The sequence below is a fragment of the Pinus tabuliformis genome, chromosome 5_2 (assembly GCF_031772625.1).
Source record: "Pinus tabuliformis cultivar Carrire ecotype Pingquan chromosome 5_2, CPIR1, whole genome shotgun sequence".
In the NCBI taxonomy this organism is placed as follows: domain Eukaryota; kingdom Viridiplantae; phylum Streptophyta; class Pinopsida; order Pinales; family Pinaceae; genus Pinus; species Pinus tabuliformis.
In genome coordinates, this window is record NC_142306.1 from 996,707,280 (window position 1) to 996,723,751 (window position 16,472).

The following is a 16,472-nucleotide window of genomic DNA, read 5'->3' on the forward strand; positions in this document are numbered from 1 at the left end:
TTAAGATTTTGTATTTCTGTTGCTATATTTTGTCTCTTGGAAATTTTGAATTGTGTTCTACTTTAGGCTTTTGCCTTTTTTCTGGTATGAACATCAATATCATCCAAGTGGATTTTAATTTTAGTTTTAACTTTTCATGGTTGTCTCTTAGATCATTTAAAAATTCAATTTGGCATATATAATTTATTAATTTATTAATTGATATTGATAATTATCAAATTTGATAAATCATAAATGTCATTCTTATGTTATAACTTCTAAGCAACTCTACAATGTAGATTATTGGTTGTTAGACAACTTACAAAATTTGAATTATCAATTATATTTATGCTAGATCTTAGACTTTTGTGATCCATATTGTAGATAAATGTCTTTCGAAATAATCACACAATTAACCAAATCCTAATGATGTGATTATTCTGAAAGACATTTATCTATATTTATGTTATTAATAATTAAATATTTACTGTTTTCAAATTTCTTTCAAATTTGATCAAATGGATGCCAAATAACAAAGCATTCTAGCAACTCGTCACCAAGATGGAAAATGAAAATGCATAATCTTGAAACTTACGCGGAATGATATTTAAGGGCCACTATCATAGGGTAGTTGACCATTTTGACATTACAGTGAACAAGAATAATGGGATTATAAAATGCACATGTTCTAAGGCACAACACAATGGAATGTTGCAAGCTTGTAATAAGTGAACATTTCAAGCAAAGAATTTGTCATACTTGAACACTTCATATATGAAGTTTCAACTTTCTTACTTCTAGACCCGAGTGTAGCATATGCCCATTTTGGATGATGTCAATTTCATAGAAGACATATTATGTTTATAATTATATAATTGAATACAGTTGAAATTAATGGAGAAAGTTCGTTTCCTGGTTTTGTGTGTGTCTTAGTTTAGACTTAGTTCCTATTTTCTAGGAGATATTTTGATCTCCCTTATTTGAATGTAATCTTATTTATTTCTGATTTTATGATCAGTTGAAGAGAGTGGTAATACTACTTGGGTATTCTCCGGGTGTAGCTCGTCTCACCTGTGAGCTACAAGTTTCATTTGCAAGTTTCATTCTAATTTGTCTTTCCATTTTCTTATCTTGGTAACAGAGCATAGGTGAAGCTATTATTGGAGGCCACAAAAGATCGCAAGAGTAATTACACAGGGACAGGCTCGAATTGAAGATTGCATGTGAGAGGTATGTTGGTACAATTTATTTTTTTGTGATAGAGGGATGCTTTTTCTAAATAAACCTGATCAGCGTGCCCCCAACAAAGATAGGTCGTGTTGATCAGCGTTGGTAGTACATAGGGAAAGTGTGATGATCAACGTTGATGGTCAGTGCTACTCCTGTGATGATAGCGAAAACTTATAGGAATTTTCTTCAGCATAACCTGTAGCAAGGTGAAATGACGCTAGTGTTTTTTGCATGTTGGAGGTGGCCTGAGACCAGATGTACCCATGTTGGTGGTCTTGTCTAGCATTTTTTTGTATATTAAAGGTCATTTGTCTGGATTTGGATCCATAGAACCCGGATCTGAAGCTGTTGGAGGATCTGGAGTTAGATCCGTAGATCGCTTGTTGGAGGATTTGCAAGTGAATCCATAGATCTACTATTGAAGGATATTTTGTTAGATTCGTAGATTAATTGTTAGAGGATCTCGTGTTGGATACATAGATCAGTTGTTGGATTACTAGATCTGTAGACTGGACTAATGGATCTTTTATTGGAGTTATTGATCTATTGATCAGACAAGCTACTAATGGTGCTCGTGAATTAAAAGCAGGGAACTATTGAAATTGTTTTTTCACAATGAATTATCACATTGCAGAGACATAACTTAATGAGAGAAATAAGATCAATGGGTCATATTACGCGAACTAGAATTTCAAGTTGCAGGCATTGCTTGAGGGTTCTAGTGTGTGGAAAATTGCAAATGGAGAGGAAGCAAAGTTGATTACAGTTGGTGGTGCCACAACCACATCAATTCAAGATTGGGAAAAGAGAGAAAATAAAGTGAAGGTGTTGTTGAAGATGTCGGTAAAAGACAACATAAACCATCATATTCGAGACTGCAAAACTGCCAATGAGGTTGGGGTGGCACTGAAGGACTTGTATGAAACGAAAAATACAAATCATGTGTTGTTTCTCAAGAGTAAGATTCTCTCCATTAGAATGGAAGAGAATGAATCTGTTATTGCATTCATCTCACAGATTAAAGAACTGAGAGACAAGTTAGGTGACATAGGGGAGAAAGTATCCAACATTGATCTCGTCACAATTACCTTAAATGGCATGACAGAGGATTATCAAATTTTCATTACAGGGCTTGCAGCAAGGGAGAAAGCTCCCACCTTTGAAGATTTGACAGGGATTTTGATACATGAAGAAGAGAGGCGTAAGAATTTGAAGCCTCAAAATGAGGATTTGGCATTGGTGGCAAAGAAGAAATTCTTCAAAGGGAAACCAGGAGGAGGACATAAAAGTGGTGGTCCATATCAGAAAAATCCATTTCAAGGTATGTCATCTGCTAAAAATGATTTAGAAATTAAGTTTTTTTACTGTGGCAGAATTGGTCATATTGTTAGAGACTGTTATAAAAATAAGAATGATGAAAATAAACATAAACACAAGAGGCATACATGGCATTTTGCTAGAAAATATCTGAATCGTGATCTTAAATCATTTGTGTATGATGCTACTCTTTTTTATGAGACCGATAAAGCTGGAACTTGGTTTGTGGATTCTGGAGCATCCACTCATATGGCATGTAATAAACACTAGTATGAAAATTTTAAGGAGACCAACAATGGTGCTAACATCTACCTGAGAGATGACAGAGCATATCATATTAAAGAGTATAGATATATCCCTGTGACATTTCCTAGTGGTAATATCAAGTGCATCCATAATTTCATGTATGTGCCTCCTATTAAAAATAATTTGATCTTTGTCTCCATGATTACATATAAGATTTTAAAGGTAGAATTTTTCAAAACTTATTACGTTGAAAAGGATTTCCTGGATCACCAGAAGATGGTTGCATCAGGAGTGAGAGTTGGAGGCCTATAATGTTACAAGCATGCCACATCAAGCTTTAACTTCAACGACTATGACAATAGAGAATATTTGGCATGAAAGGTTTGGTCACATCAACCTTCATGACTTATTGTTGCTACAGAAACAAGGTATGGTTGATGGACTTCCTATTTTAAGAAATGAACATATTGATTGTGAAGGTTGTGCACTTGGAAAAATGCACAGGGATGAATTTCCCTCTAGCTTAAATAGGAGAAAGAAAGATATACTTGAACTTGTGCATACTCCTATTTATGGGCCTATGCAGAGAAGGTCCTTAGGTGGAGCTTACTATTTCTTGTTATTTATTGATGACTGCACAAGGTATACCTAGGTATACTTTCTTAGAAGGAAAAATGATGCTTTCGAGTACTTTAAATAATTTAGAAATATGTTTGAAAAGCATACATGGAAGGTCAATAAAATCCTCCGCTCAATTCAAGGGGGAGAATATAGACTTGGAAACTTCATCAAATATTGAAGAGATCATGGAATAGCACAAAAAATTACAGTGCCCCACACTCCATAACAGAATGGGGTTCCATAAATAAATAACATAACTCTGGTGGAGTGTGCACATAACATGATTAAAGGTAAGAACCTATCCAATGGTTTTTGGGCAGAAGCAATTAGTACTACAGTTTACTTAAAGAACATAATTCGAACTAGGTGTCTTTACATCAAGGCTCCATTTGAGGCTTTGTATGTTTTAAACGTGAAATCCATCACTTTAGAGTATTTGGTTATAGATATTTTGCACACATTCCTAAGGAAAATATGAAGAAATTGAATGCTAAAACTATCAAATGCATATTTGTAGGGTATTGTTATGATTTTAAAGAATATAGGATGTTTAATCCATCTACTAACAAGGGATTTGCTAGTAGAGATATTATCTTCCATGAACAAGTTGATGAATGGAATAAGGACAAAGGTTATGAGGAGTGTCACATGCCTTTAGTGATTGATGATAGTAATAATGAAGCCAAAGACATTCATTTATAGTAGCAGCACCAAGAGAAGGAGGAATTGAGTGATATGGATACATTCAACAGTTGAAGTCCATTCAAAGGTGAGAAAGAAATCACACAGGACAAAATTGAGGCAAGCTTGCTACAAAGGAGATCGGGACGACATACTCACTTACCTGCAAGGTACAAAAATTATGCTTTTATGACTAGTGTTTTAAATGTTGTTCAACTCATGAATTATAAAGAAGAAAACCAATATGATGAATAGGGGTTAGCTATGAAAGAAGGGTATGAGTCCATAATTAAAAATAAATCTTGGGAATTAGTTGAACTGCCAAAAGGAAAAGAGCCCAAAGGTTGTCAATGAGTATATAAACCTAAGTTCAAATCAGATGGTAGTGTAGAAAAATATAAAGCTAGATTGGTGGCCAAAGGGTACTCATAGAAAGAAGAAATTGATTATGAGGAGAATTTCTCTCTTGTAGCTAAGTTAAAAACTATTAGGATTTTAATATCTCTAACTACAAAGTACCATTGGAGTTTACACTAGCTTTTCTAAATGGATATTTGAAGGAAGAAGTATATTTAACACAACCTGAAGGGTTCATTAAAAAGGGGCAAGAACACTTGGTATGTAAATTAAAAAAGGCATTGTATGGGCTGAAACAAACTCTCAGATCTTGGTATGAGAAAATAGAGTCTTTCTTCTTACAGCATGGTTATAAGAGAAGTAAAAATGATCCAAAGTTGTATACATATTTGATTCAAAGGGGCAGATTGTGTTGATTTCCTTATATGTTAATGATTTAATTATTACTGGAAAATTTGATGAATTGGTTGAAGAAATTAAAGTGCATATGTCACAAGTATTTGAAATGAAAGACCTTGGATAATTGCATTATTGTTTGGGTCTTGAATTCTGGAGGGATACTAAGCATACATTTATTATTCAAGGATAGCATGTTAGTGAATTGTCGAATAAATTCAGAATGCATCAGTTTAAAGCTGCTTTAGTACGCATACACCAAAATGTTAAATTTCAAAGTGATGATGGTTCTAAAGAGGTGGATGCTACACTGTATAAATAACCGGTTCGAATTTTGATTTATTTGACTACAACCAGACCTAGCCTAGCATATTCAGTCAATGTGTTGAGTCATTTTATGATAAAACCTCTTTAAAATCATTGGATGACAGCAAAAGGTGTCCTAAGGTATTTTCAAGGAACCATAAATTTTGGCATTAAATATACTGATTCTTTTGATGTTAAACTAATAGGCTATTCAGATTCCGATTGGGCTAGAAATCTGGACGATATAAGATCTATAACTGGGTATCCTTTTAATATTGGACCCGTGGTCATTTCTTGGAGCAGTAAAATGCAGAGTACTGTATCTTTATCATCAATAGAAGCAGAGTATCAAGCAGTAGGTGAAACACTTATGAAGCAATTCGGTTGAGAAGACTTCTTCATGATGTAGAAGAAGATCAAAGGGATGCTACAATGATTAAATGCGACAACCAAAGTTCAATCAAGCTCGCACAAAATCTTGTTTTTCATAAAAACACAAAACATATAGATACTCAATTTCATTTTGTTAGAGAAAAGATTCAGTTGAAAGAATTTTTTCTTGAATATTATAACACCTATGAAAATGCAGCTCATTTCTTCAACAAACCTCTTGGGAAAATCAAATTTGAATTGTTTAGCGAAATGTTAGGTGTGCAAGTGAATCATTTCTCCATTAAAGGAGAGAGTTGAAATTAAGGGAGAAAGTTTGTTTCAGTGTTGTGAGTGTGTCTTAGTTAAAACTTAGTTCCTAGAAAAAGTTTTGATCTCCCTAAATTAAATGTAATCTTATTTATTTCTAATTTTATGTTCAATGGAAGAGAGTTTCATTCTAATTTGTCTTTCCATTTTTTTATCTAATAAAAAAACACATTTATAATTTTTTTATTTTTCATTTTGATTTACATTATAAAATCAAAATTATAATATTAGAGTTATTAAGTATTTTGATTTATGATATACTTATATATTAATTGTTTGTTTTAATTCGGTATATTTTTATTTTTAATATTATATTATTGTACCTTTATACATTTCCTATAAAGTTGGCAAAGCTGGGCAAAGCTTCTTCCGAGGTATGAAGTAACTCAATAAAATATTATTTTAAAATCAAGTCAAGGGAAGAACTCAATAAGGCATTAGTTTGAATAATTTACAAATTATATCCCATGGAAATAATGAAACTGAATGCGACAGCTACATGGATTAACAGTCCCGAAAAAAGAATGGATATGTGCCTTGTTTAAATATAAGCCATTGTTCCACAAAAAAATTGTGACCGACTCATCCGTTTGTTTTATCACGTGATATTCCTCTTTCAATTGCACCTGACCAAAATCCACAGTTAAATTATCAAACATAAGTACCGTCCTCCACAAAACTGCCTTTGCTGAGTAGAAAAGCCAAGTTTGTTAATTTGCCTCTGCACACAATGCCCAATAATTGTTTCACTATCTTTTTATGTTTTTCTTTGAATATGATATTATTTTTATGTAACAGAGATGGAAAATTGTAAACAATCACTGACTTTCTTGCTGCATGACCATTAATATATTCAATTAAAAAATACAGCTTATTGCATTTACATTTGTCAGGCATACAAGTATTAGTGGCGTACAGTAAGAACTGTACATAGTTATACGGATGGAGCAATATGTACTAACACGATCAATATCGAAACAAATACAAGCATGGCATCAGTATTAAACACTAATGCATATACCTCGAATGGAAAGAGACGAATTCAATTCGCCAAAGTAGAGTTCAACGATTCCCAGAGTACCCCCAAACACTTCTGGGAATTACCCGAGATAGCTCTTCACCGAAGTGTTTGGGAGAACTCCCGGAGCATTAAACAAGTTAGAACAATTTCTGACGTGCTGTGTTGTCGTATTTTCCATCCATATACGCCCGCTACAATCAATGGCACAAGCAAAAACAAACTGTCGGAGTCGATTTTATAAGGGCGCATGCAAAGCAAGGAATCGAGCTGGAGGTAAAAAGAAGGTTCTCCAAGTATCTATTAGTCGGCATATTCTGCTTTGGTCCTTAAGAGAATTTGTTCGAGGAGAATGCATTGACCTCTAAGAAAGTGGGCACCTCATGATCTTATTTTCTCTTGTTTTCTGTGTGATCCATTGACATAAAGGTGCACACCGTGCAATTCCGTTCTTATCCTGAAATGTACGATATATGAGAAAGAGACGCAAGACGACCGTCGAGCTGCGTAACCCTGGAGCTCAAATTGATTCAACAAGAGCTATGTGAGAGGAGGGTGTCTTCTTTTAATATTCCTATATTCCTTCTCGGATGACAAATGCAACTCTCCAACCAAATCTTCTTTAATCGAGAAATCACATTCATCTTTTGCCAGTTTTGTTTATATCAATAGGACCATACATAACTTTCGAACTATATTCTCTGTAGTCCAACCAAATCACATTCATCTTTGTGTTTTTCTGCACGATGGAGCCAAATCACATTCATTTTTATGTATTTCTGTACGATGGAGCTATACCTTCACTCTGCACATATTCTTTTTAATGCATTCTAATTTTGATCCATTTATATCATATATCATAGTTACCAAGTTCTAATTTGAATTCGAATTTGATACGATACAATAAAAATTCGAATAAGAAATTTTTAATTCGAAAAAAATTCGATACTATACATCTTAAAAACTATCATTTTAAAAAATTTCTTATTGTGTTGGGGATATTTTCAGCCCATTTTTTTTTAAATTTATTTTGAATTTTGAATAACATCCAATAAACTAGATAATATAAAAACTTCACTTCCCTTCAATAATTTCTAAATTTAAATCTAACATATTTTTCTAATTTTAAAACTAATTTATCTAAAATCTTTCATAATAAATATAAACATTTTTAAAAATATCTAAAATTCCATAAAATCAGTCATGGCAAAATTAACATGTATTACAAATTAACAAACTGTTGTGTAACAGATTCTTCCTTTTCCTATTTTGCTGGCTTTTTAACCCATAAAAACAGTGATTGCAAAATTAACATGTATTACAAATTAACAAACTATTGTGTAACAGATTCTTCCTTTTCCTATTTTGCTGGCTTTTTAACCCATAACAACAATAATAAAGTTGGAAAATTATAAACTTTCTTATTCCACTCTGATTTTCCAGTTTCTCCAGTTTCTTTCCTTCTGTGCGGATGCCATCCTACCACTTTTTGTTTCACCATTAACATTCTCTCGTAGTGAATGAACAATCTGTACCGTTTACCGAAACAACCAACGGCCGATTTTGAGGCATTTAATTTTTCATTTAATCGCTTATCCAACAACTTATCCTTGAAAACCGAATCGAATCTCATCGAATAATACAGTATTCATATCGAATTGGCGAATTTTCGAATTTTTTAGCCCGATTCGGACGAATTTGGTAACTATGCTTTATATATAATACAGTGGGAGATTTAAACAAATGGTGGGAGGAGCAGGAAGGCTTACACATACAACCCCTTTCCTTTAAAATCATCAATGACTCCTCTATATAGTCTCGACCCTTATGGAAATTCACAGTACAAATTTAAAAAATATATGCCCTAATACTAGTACTTGGCCTCTTAGTGCCACTCTCATTTCATGCCTCCTTTATACTTGTTTCTTTGGAAGGTCCTTATGACCATTTGTAGTAACACCTAGATCTCAAATCTGGACCGATGAATGAAAGGGTCACGGAAGAAACTTCTAGGCTTAAGCCTCCGAGCTAGCCCACTACTCAATGCAAGGTTGCTTGTTCTTTAACCCACATGAAGCCCACTTTAATTTGAAGCTTGGTTTGTTTCCACCACACGAGCCTAGTTAAACAAATCGTCGCAATCAAAAAAGTATTCACAACAACCCCGCTGGAATAAAAACTTCAGGCGGGACCCACTCTCTCCTCCGACCAGTGCTTTTGGCCAGTACGATGGGGAAAAGCCATTTAAAAATGCCACCAGTGTGGAACCTTTGGGCAGGGCCCACTCATTTCTCACTTCCACTTTATGATTCATGAACACATCTATTCTACCCCATTCTCCTCACACATAAGCCTAGTTCCATGAGCCCAACTCTCTCCAATATTTAAACATAACTGGGCTTTCGACCCTCCATCCCAACGTTATGAAGTGTGTCTCGCGATTCCATCAAGTCCAGTCACCCAACACTATTAAGTGACAAACTTCCATTGAGAGTCAAAAACAAAAACTTTGTTGTGCTTTCGGTTGTAGTTCCTTTGGGTGCCAATGTTTCCACTGCTCACTTTGATTCTTCGTCCACTATGCCACACTGATCCTTCACTGCAATTGGATCATTGATCACTCTGTTGATCAATGATGTCGACTTCCCAACCAAGTCTGGGAAGAATCAAACGATTCTTGTCTTCTCACTTCTCAAAAGTGCTATCACTCCTAAGCTTGTCAATTCTGCTACACCCTTTGTTACACCTCTATTGTGCAACTTTAATACCTATGCCTTTACTATGTGAGATATGATCTATGTAAACTCCTTTGGGTTCTTTCTCTGCGCTAATCACTCTCGAGATTGACCTCGGTCAACCTACACTGCTTGGAAAATATATATTCAAAACATTTATTCCATAAACAAAATGCTTAAGAATGACAAATAGAGGATCAACACTTAAATACACTCAAACAGAGTGGTTTTATCTTATATACAAATAATTAAAAATACCCTTGGCCTGAAAATACATCATTTGGTCCTCTCACCCTTGAGGCCACTTTGAGCCTCTATGTGTTATGAAACCAGCTCAAGAAAAGATAGAAAAGATAGATCAACGCCTTAGAATTCAGCCTCTTCGAGGGGGCAACCTCCTTTACATTACATAAATGAACAATTCTTGGATGATTCAAATGACAAAACCTCCTTTCTATATATAGGAGCCAAAGGAGTCACAATATAATCCAATCGACCTAACAATAATAATATAAAGCCACAAAAATAACAATAAAGGGATTCTATGTGGCACAATAATAACAATATGGGGGCAATAGGGGCACAACAATATTAATAAGGGGTATAACTACAATAGTAAAGGGGTAATCACTAGTATTATAGGGACCCAACATGCCCCTCTCCTTCAAAAAAGTGTTGTCCTCAATGCTTGAGTAGGTCTGGATACTTCTACATAAAATTCTCATCCTCCCATGTGGAATATTCAGCGGATAAGTTCTTCTTCTTGATAAGATACTCTGAAATTGAAGGATTTCATAGCTGTCGAGTTCTTGTTTCTGTGACTGCTTCCGGTTCCAATATAATTTTTCCTTCCTCGTCAAGTTTTGGCAATATTGTTTGAACTGGGAGCTTGTTGCCTATAACCTTCTTTAAACATGAAACATGGAAAACTGGGTGCAATCGAGAAGCTGCAGGAAGCTCCAATTTGTATGCCATAGTACCAATCTTTTGCAACACGTTGTACGGACCATAATACTTTGGTGATAATTTATTATCCTTCTTAGCTTGCTTGAGGGACATTTTCTTATATGGTTGTAGCCGTAGGAATACCCAATCACCTACATCAAAACTTCTTTCACTGCGATGTTGATCTGCCTGTTGTTTCATTCTATTCTGTGCCAACACGAGGTTATCCTTTAAGAGTTGGAGGACTTGTTGTTGATGTTCGATGTGATGTTCCACTTCCTGAACCTTAGAATTTTCTCTTAAATATGATGTGATGGATGGTGGTTGATACCCATAATGTGCCATAAATGGGGTCATTTTTGTTGCTGTATGGAAGGAAGTGTTATACCACCATTCAGCCAGAGGCAACCATTTGACCCATTATGTCTGTTTATTAGATACAAAGCAACAAAGATATCCTTCCAAACATTTGTTTACTATCTCAGTTTTCTCATCATATTGAGGATGATAAGATGAGCTATGAGCTAGCTGAGTACCAAGAGAAGAAAATAATTCTGTCCAAAAATTTCCAGTGAAAATGGGATCTCTGTCACTTACAATAATCTTTGGGTTGCCATGTAGCTTTTGAATTGTTTCCATAAATGCAGTATAAACTGTACTGGCTTTAAATGGATGTGATAATGCACAAAAGTGTGCATACTTGGTAAGTCTGTCAACTACCACCATGATGACACTCTTTCCCTCAGACTTGGGTAAACCTGTGATAAAATCCATTGAAACCTCCTCCCAACGTTGGCTTGGTCATCTGAATTTGAAACTACTTGAAATTTGTTTGCAAGGTATTCAATTCAGAATTAAACATGTTTAAAAGATTTCCATGTCTTGCAGAAAGAAAACACATGAAATTTTCAGCTGTTCATGACCCATTTAAGCATAGCAGAGTTATTTGATTTTACTGTTTAACACATTAAAACAAATTCGGTCTACAAAATAAATTAACCACGAATGCAAAAGAAGTTGATAAAGCAGTTCACCCCCTCTAGGGCTACGTCTGCTGGGTCCAGAGCTCCCAACCGGGCTTGTCCTTGTTTTTATTAAATGCTCAAATTGAAAATACAGCTGAATAGAAGCATCTACAGGAGAAATAGATGGTAAAAATGGATTCAGAACACTTGAATCTTTCAGGATTGACTATTGGATCACCTCCATTGGATTCCTGCAACCCTATACAGTCTTCACAAAACTGGGCCCTGGTGGCTCCTAGAACTTTCACGGCTCCAAAACCTCTGCAAAATGACCTCATATGGCTGTAAGACCTACACCAATGGCTTTATAAGGTCTAAAATACCCAAAACAAAAAAAAAAAAACATCCAAAACTGACTTTCCTAGCCAAAGTTATGGCCATTTAAAGTTTCTCCAGTTTTTCCCTAGAAAAACTCCAGCGAACTTTAGTTAACTCCAGATAGCTCCGCCAATTATGGCGGGTCCGCAAAATTTGGTGCTCCTGCCAAAATTCCGCCAACTTAACTGCAGTTACATTTAATGTTTGGTGGTTGCCTCGGATTTCGTGCCAGGCGGAATATTCATTTTTTATTTTTTTTTTGAAAAATTAAAATTTCTAATGTTATGGACAAATTCTTCCTTTTGCCATAACTTCCTCATACGGTGACCATTTTTCGAACCGTTTACAGCACCGGAATCGGGAAGACTAGCAATTTCCATTCATTTGACTTTGAATTAGTTCTAAGCACTTTAAATTTTGAGCATTTTACGACACTTAGGACATGAGCACCTGATCATGCCTCCCCATTGGGAAGCTTTTGGACCCCAAAAGCCTTCAACTACCTGTTAAAGAGGTGAGCGTACAGCTCCCTCACTTTGTCCACCTCCATCCACTTTGCCTTGTTCGGTTTTCTGCCTTTGAAACCAACCCGAACATAATCTACACTGCCCCTCCTTGAAGTGTGTGTCCTTGTGTCAAGGATTGTATCTTCTTTCAGCTCATCTAAGAATTCTGGTCAGAAATCTTCTATAGATGGCAGCTGAACAGCATTTTCATGATCAGCAATCAAAGGAGGTTCATACAAATGTAAGTTCTCCACATTGACAATAGAATACATTTGCATGTAGGAAGGCAAATCTAATTGAAAAGCATTATTTCCAACCTGCTTGAGGATTTTGAATGGACCATAACGAATAGGCTTCAGCTTTTTACCTTCTCCTTGCATCCTTTCCTTACTAATGTATAGCCATACCTCATCTCCTTCTTGAAACTTGTGATCAACTCTATGCTTGTCGTGTCTTTCCTTGTACTTGCCTTGACTCTTCTCAAGCTGTTCTTGAATTTGCTGATATATTTGCTGAATTCTTTCAATGAATGAACGAGCTTTGTCAATGTCACTATGTCCCTCAATGGCAACATCTTTCTCAAGAATGAAATCAAGAGGTGATTTTGGCAAGTAACCAAAACAAGCTTCAAACGGTGAGGTGTTTGTGGAAGAGTGCTTGGCACGATTGTAAGCATGTTGTATGTAGTGCAAATGTTCATCGCAAAGCTTGGGATGCTTGCTGCAATAACCTCTCAAGAGGTGCACAATGGTTTTTTTCACAACTTTGGTTTGTCCATCTGTTTGCGGATGGAAAGCAGTACTTTTCTTTAACTTTGTGTCCATCATCTCCCATAGGTTGGACCAAAAATCTCCCACAAATCTGGAATCCCTGTCACTAATAATGGAAGTAGGCAAACCAAAGTGAATCCATACATGATGAAAAAATAATTCAGCAGTTTGTTCAGCAGTTATAGTTTTCTTACAAGGCATAAGTATACACATTTTGCTGAAACGATCAACTACTACATATAAATAATCATGCTGCTTTCGAGATTTTGGCAAACCTCCTACAAAATCCATAGAGATGCTCTCCCATGGTCTAGAAGGTACCGGAAAAGGAGTATACAAACCAAGCTTCCTGTTGCTAGGCTTGCTTGTAGCACATAATGAACAACCTCTTATGAACCTTGAAATAGAATCTACCATGCGAGGCCAATAGCAATACCTCTGTAGATGTGCAACTGTTTTGCTCACACCAAAATGGCTAGCAATAAGAGAAGAATGAGCTTCTCTTATGACATTTATCCTCTCCCCCTGTGGTATACACAACTTGCCCAAATGAAACAACAAATTGTTATGCATGTGATAGTCATTTTCCTCTACATGATTTCCTTTACTCAAGTTAGCATACACATCTTTAAAGTCATCATCAGATGCATATTGTTCTATGTAACTATCATGTACAATGGAATCATTCTTAAGTAAGTAACAGCACCAATAATAGGCCTTGAAAGCATATCAACAACCTTATTCAAAGTACCTTTCTTATACCTTATTACCAAATGGAACTGTTGCAAGAAGCCCATCCATCTGAAGTGTCGTGCCTGTTGTAACTTGCTTTGTGATTGCAAGTACTGTAAGGGCTGATGGTCGGTATGTATAACAGTTTCTTTGCCCATCAAGTAGTGTTTCCACTTTTTGACGCTTTGTACCAATGCATACAACTCCTTATCATATGTAGGATAATTTACAACAGCACCATTAAAAGTTTCAGAATGAAAAGCAATAGGCTTACCATGTTGTAGAAGAACTGCACCCATAGCATAATCACTAGCATCAGTTTGTATTTCAAATGGCTGTCTCAAATCCAGTAATGCAAGGACTGGAGCTGAACTAATCTTCTCTTTCAAAGTTTCGAAAGCTTTTTGCTGCTTGCCTCCCCATTGGAAAGCATGCTTCACACTTGTCACATATCATGAGATGTTTCAGGAGCCAACAGGTTTGCCTCCTAAGAGGGAGATTCAACATGAAATCCATTTGCATCCAGATTGGATCACAATTGTCAAATGACTCATGATTCACATCAACCTTGGGCTTAATCATAAGAAGAACAAAATTCTTACTTGAATTGACCAGCCTTTTTACATGTCCTGCATTCACCATCGCTATATTTGTCTTCTTGCGATGAGCTCTAACAATGAACTTCTTGCCATCTTTGAACAGATGATATTTGTTTTCATGGCGATGAAAGATAGCTTTCCTGTCAAACAAGTAAGGACTTCCCAAAACAATTCCTGCTATATCAAAAGGTACCACATTGAGTTCAACTGTGTCAATAAAATGTGCAGTAATTGCAAAGCGCAATGTGCACTTTCTTGAAACTTGTAAATTTGCATCCTTGCAAATCCATCCAAGTGGATATGGCTTCAGATGTGGAACGGTCTCGAGTTTACGTTGCTTGACCAAGTCCTCTGATATAAGGTTTGCTTGTGACCCACTATCAAAAAGTGTGTCAATTTTAGTATGTTTTGAAATCACCCTCACATGAAACAGTTCAATTCTTTCTTCCTCATTAGGAGCTTGTACATGGCCGTTTGAGGTGCTAGTGCTGGCTTGAGTTTCAATTTCTTTTCCCTTCAAGTTTTTCAAAACCATGGCTGAAATTTTGGTTTCATCACCCGAATCTTCCCCTAAACCTTATGGTGTAGATGTAGTAGTAGCAGTTTTCTGTTTCCCTTTGGATTTGTTAAATTGAGGTCTTTTTTCAGGATATAATTTCCAACAGTTCTTCTCCTCATGGCCTGGTTTAGAACAGTGTTTACAGATCACTTTCTCACTCTCCTGTTTGACAGATGCATTCTTTTTGTTCTTTCCCTTGGAGGTTTTCTCTTTGTTTTTCCCCTTGGGGGGCTTGTTTCTACCCTCTTCAAATGTGTTTTTCCCCTTGCCTCTAAATGGGTAGCTTGGACACAAACCTCGTCCAGGCTAGTAGGGTTAAACATCAAGATGGTGTGTCTAAGGTAGCTATGCAAGCCACCAATGTTTTTCAGCAAGGTTTCTTGGGTCTGTAAATCTACCCCTAACAAGAGAGCTCTTCTCCTGAATTCTTGGGTGTAGTCTTGGACACTCTGACCCTTAAGTTGTCTGAAATTTTGCCAATTCATAATGGCTTTCTGCATGTGAGCAAGAGGATAAAACTGTTTTCTAATGGCTAACAAAAATTCAGGCCATGTTAAGGTAATCTTACCAAATTTTTTGATCTCCTCTTTAGTCTTAGCCTCCCACCAGACCAATTCTTCTCCATCCATTCTCAAAGAAGCCAATTGAATCTTTGTGGCATCATCATGCATATTCTGGATCCTCAAGTAAACTTCCAACTGCCTAATCCAGTTGTCAAGCTTTTCTGCATTCACTTCACCATTAAACATAGGTAATTCGAATTTTACATCAAGCTTCAAAAAAGGACTTTTTCCAGAGGATCTATGCTTATGAACGGAAGAAGACGAGGATGAAGAGGAAGAAGGTGAAGATGGGGGTGGTGGATCACCATTTCCTCCATGTCCTTTCTTGGAATGATCATCATCCTTCTTACCTCCTAAAGAGCCCTCTCCTTCATGTGGATGTTTGGACCCTTCTCCAGCCAATTTCTCATTTCTTTCTTGCTAAAATATCCTCACCATTTCAGTGAGGTCCAAGAAAGCCTTTCTGAAGACTCTTTCTTCTTCTCTTGGATCTGTCTCTGTAGGAATTTCTCCTTCATGTTCAGACATCCTTGAAGCTTCTGCTGAGACTCTTGAGGGTGAAATTGAAGGTGGAGGTGATGGCTCTCTGGCCTTCCTTAACTGAGGATTCACTCGTTCTCTAGTCAACTGTCCTTCCCCTTTTTTAAGTTCCAACCTGGTAAGCATCAATACTTTGCAAGACAGTTAGAAGATCTTTGCACAAAAACCTTGAGCTCTGATACCAACTTAATCTAAATTTGAAACTACTTGAAATTTGTTTGCAAGGTATTCAATTCAGAATTAAACATGTTTAAAAGATTTCCATGTCTTGCAGAAAGAAAACACATGAAATTTTCAGCTGTTCATGACCCATTTAAGCATAGAAGAGTT

The 16,472-nt window shown here is 36.1% G+C and overlaps 1 protein-coding gene across 1 annotated transcript; it reads left to right on the forward strand.

The window, feature by feature from the left end:
• Positions 1 to 2,187: 2,187 nt before the first annotated feature.
• Positions 2,188 to 2,796, forward strand: LOC149162645 (uncharacterized). The gene has a single exon (XM_089435251.1). The coding sequence runs from the start codon at positions 2,188 to 2,190 to the stop codon at positions 2,794 to 2,796; it is 609 nt and encodes a 202-aa protein (XP_089291377.1).
• The last annotated feature ends 13,676 nt before the right edge of the window (positions 2,797 to 16,472 follow it).

Excerpts from the sequence above, each read along its gene's own strand:
- LOC149162645 (XM_089435251.1), top strand. The coding sequence starts at position 2,188 with ATGGAAGAGAATGAATCTGTTATTGCATTCATCTCACAGATTAAAGAA.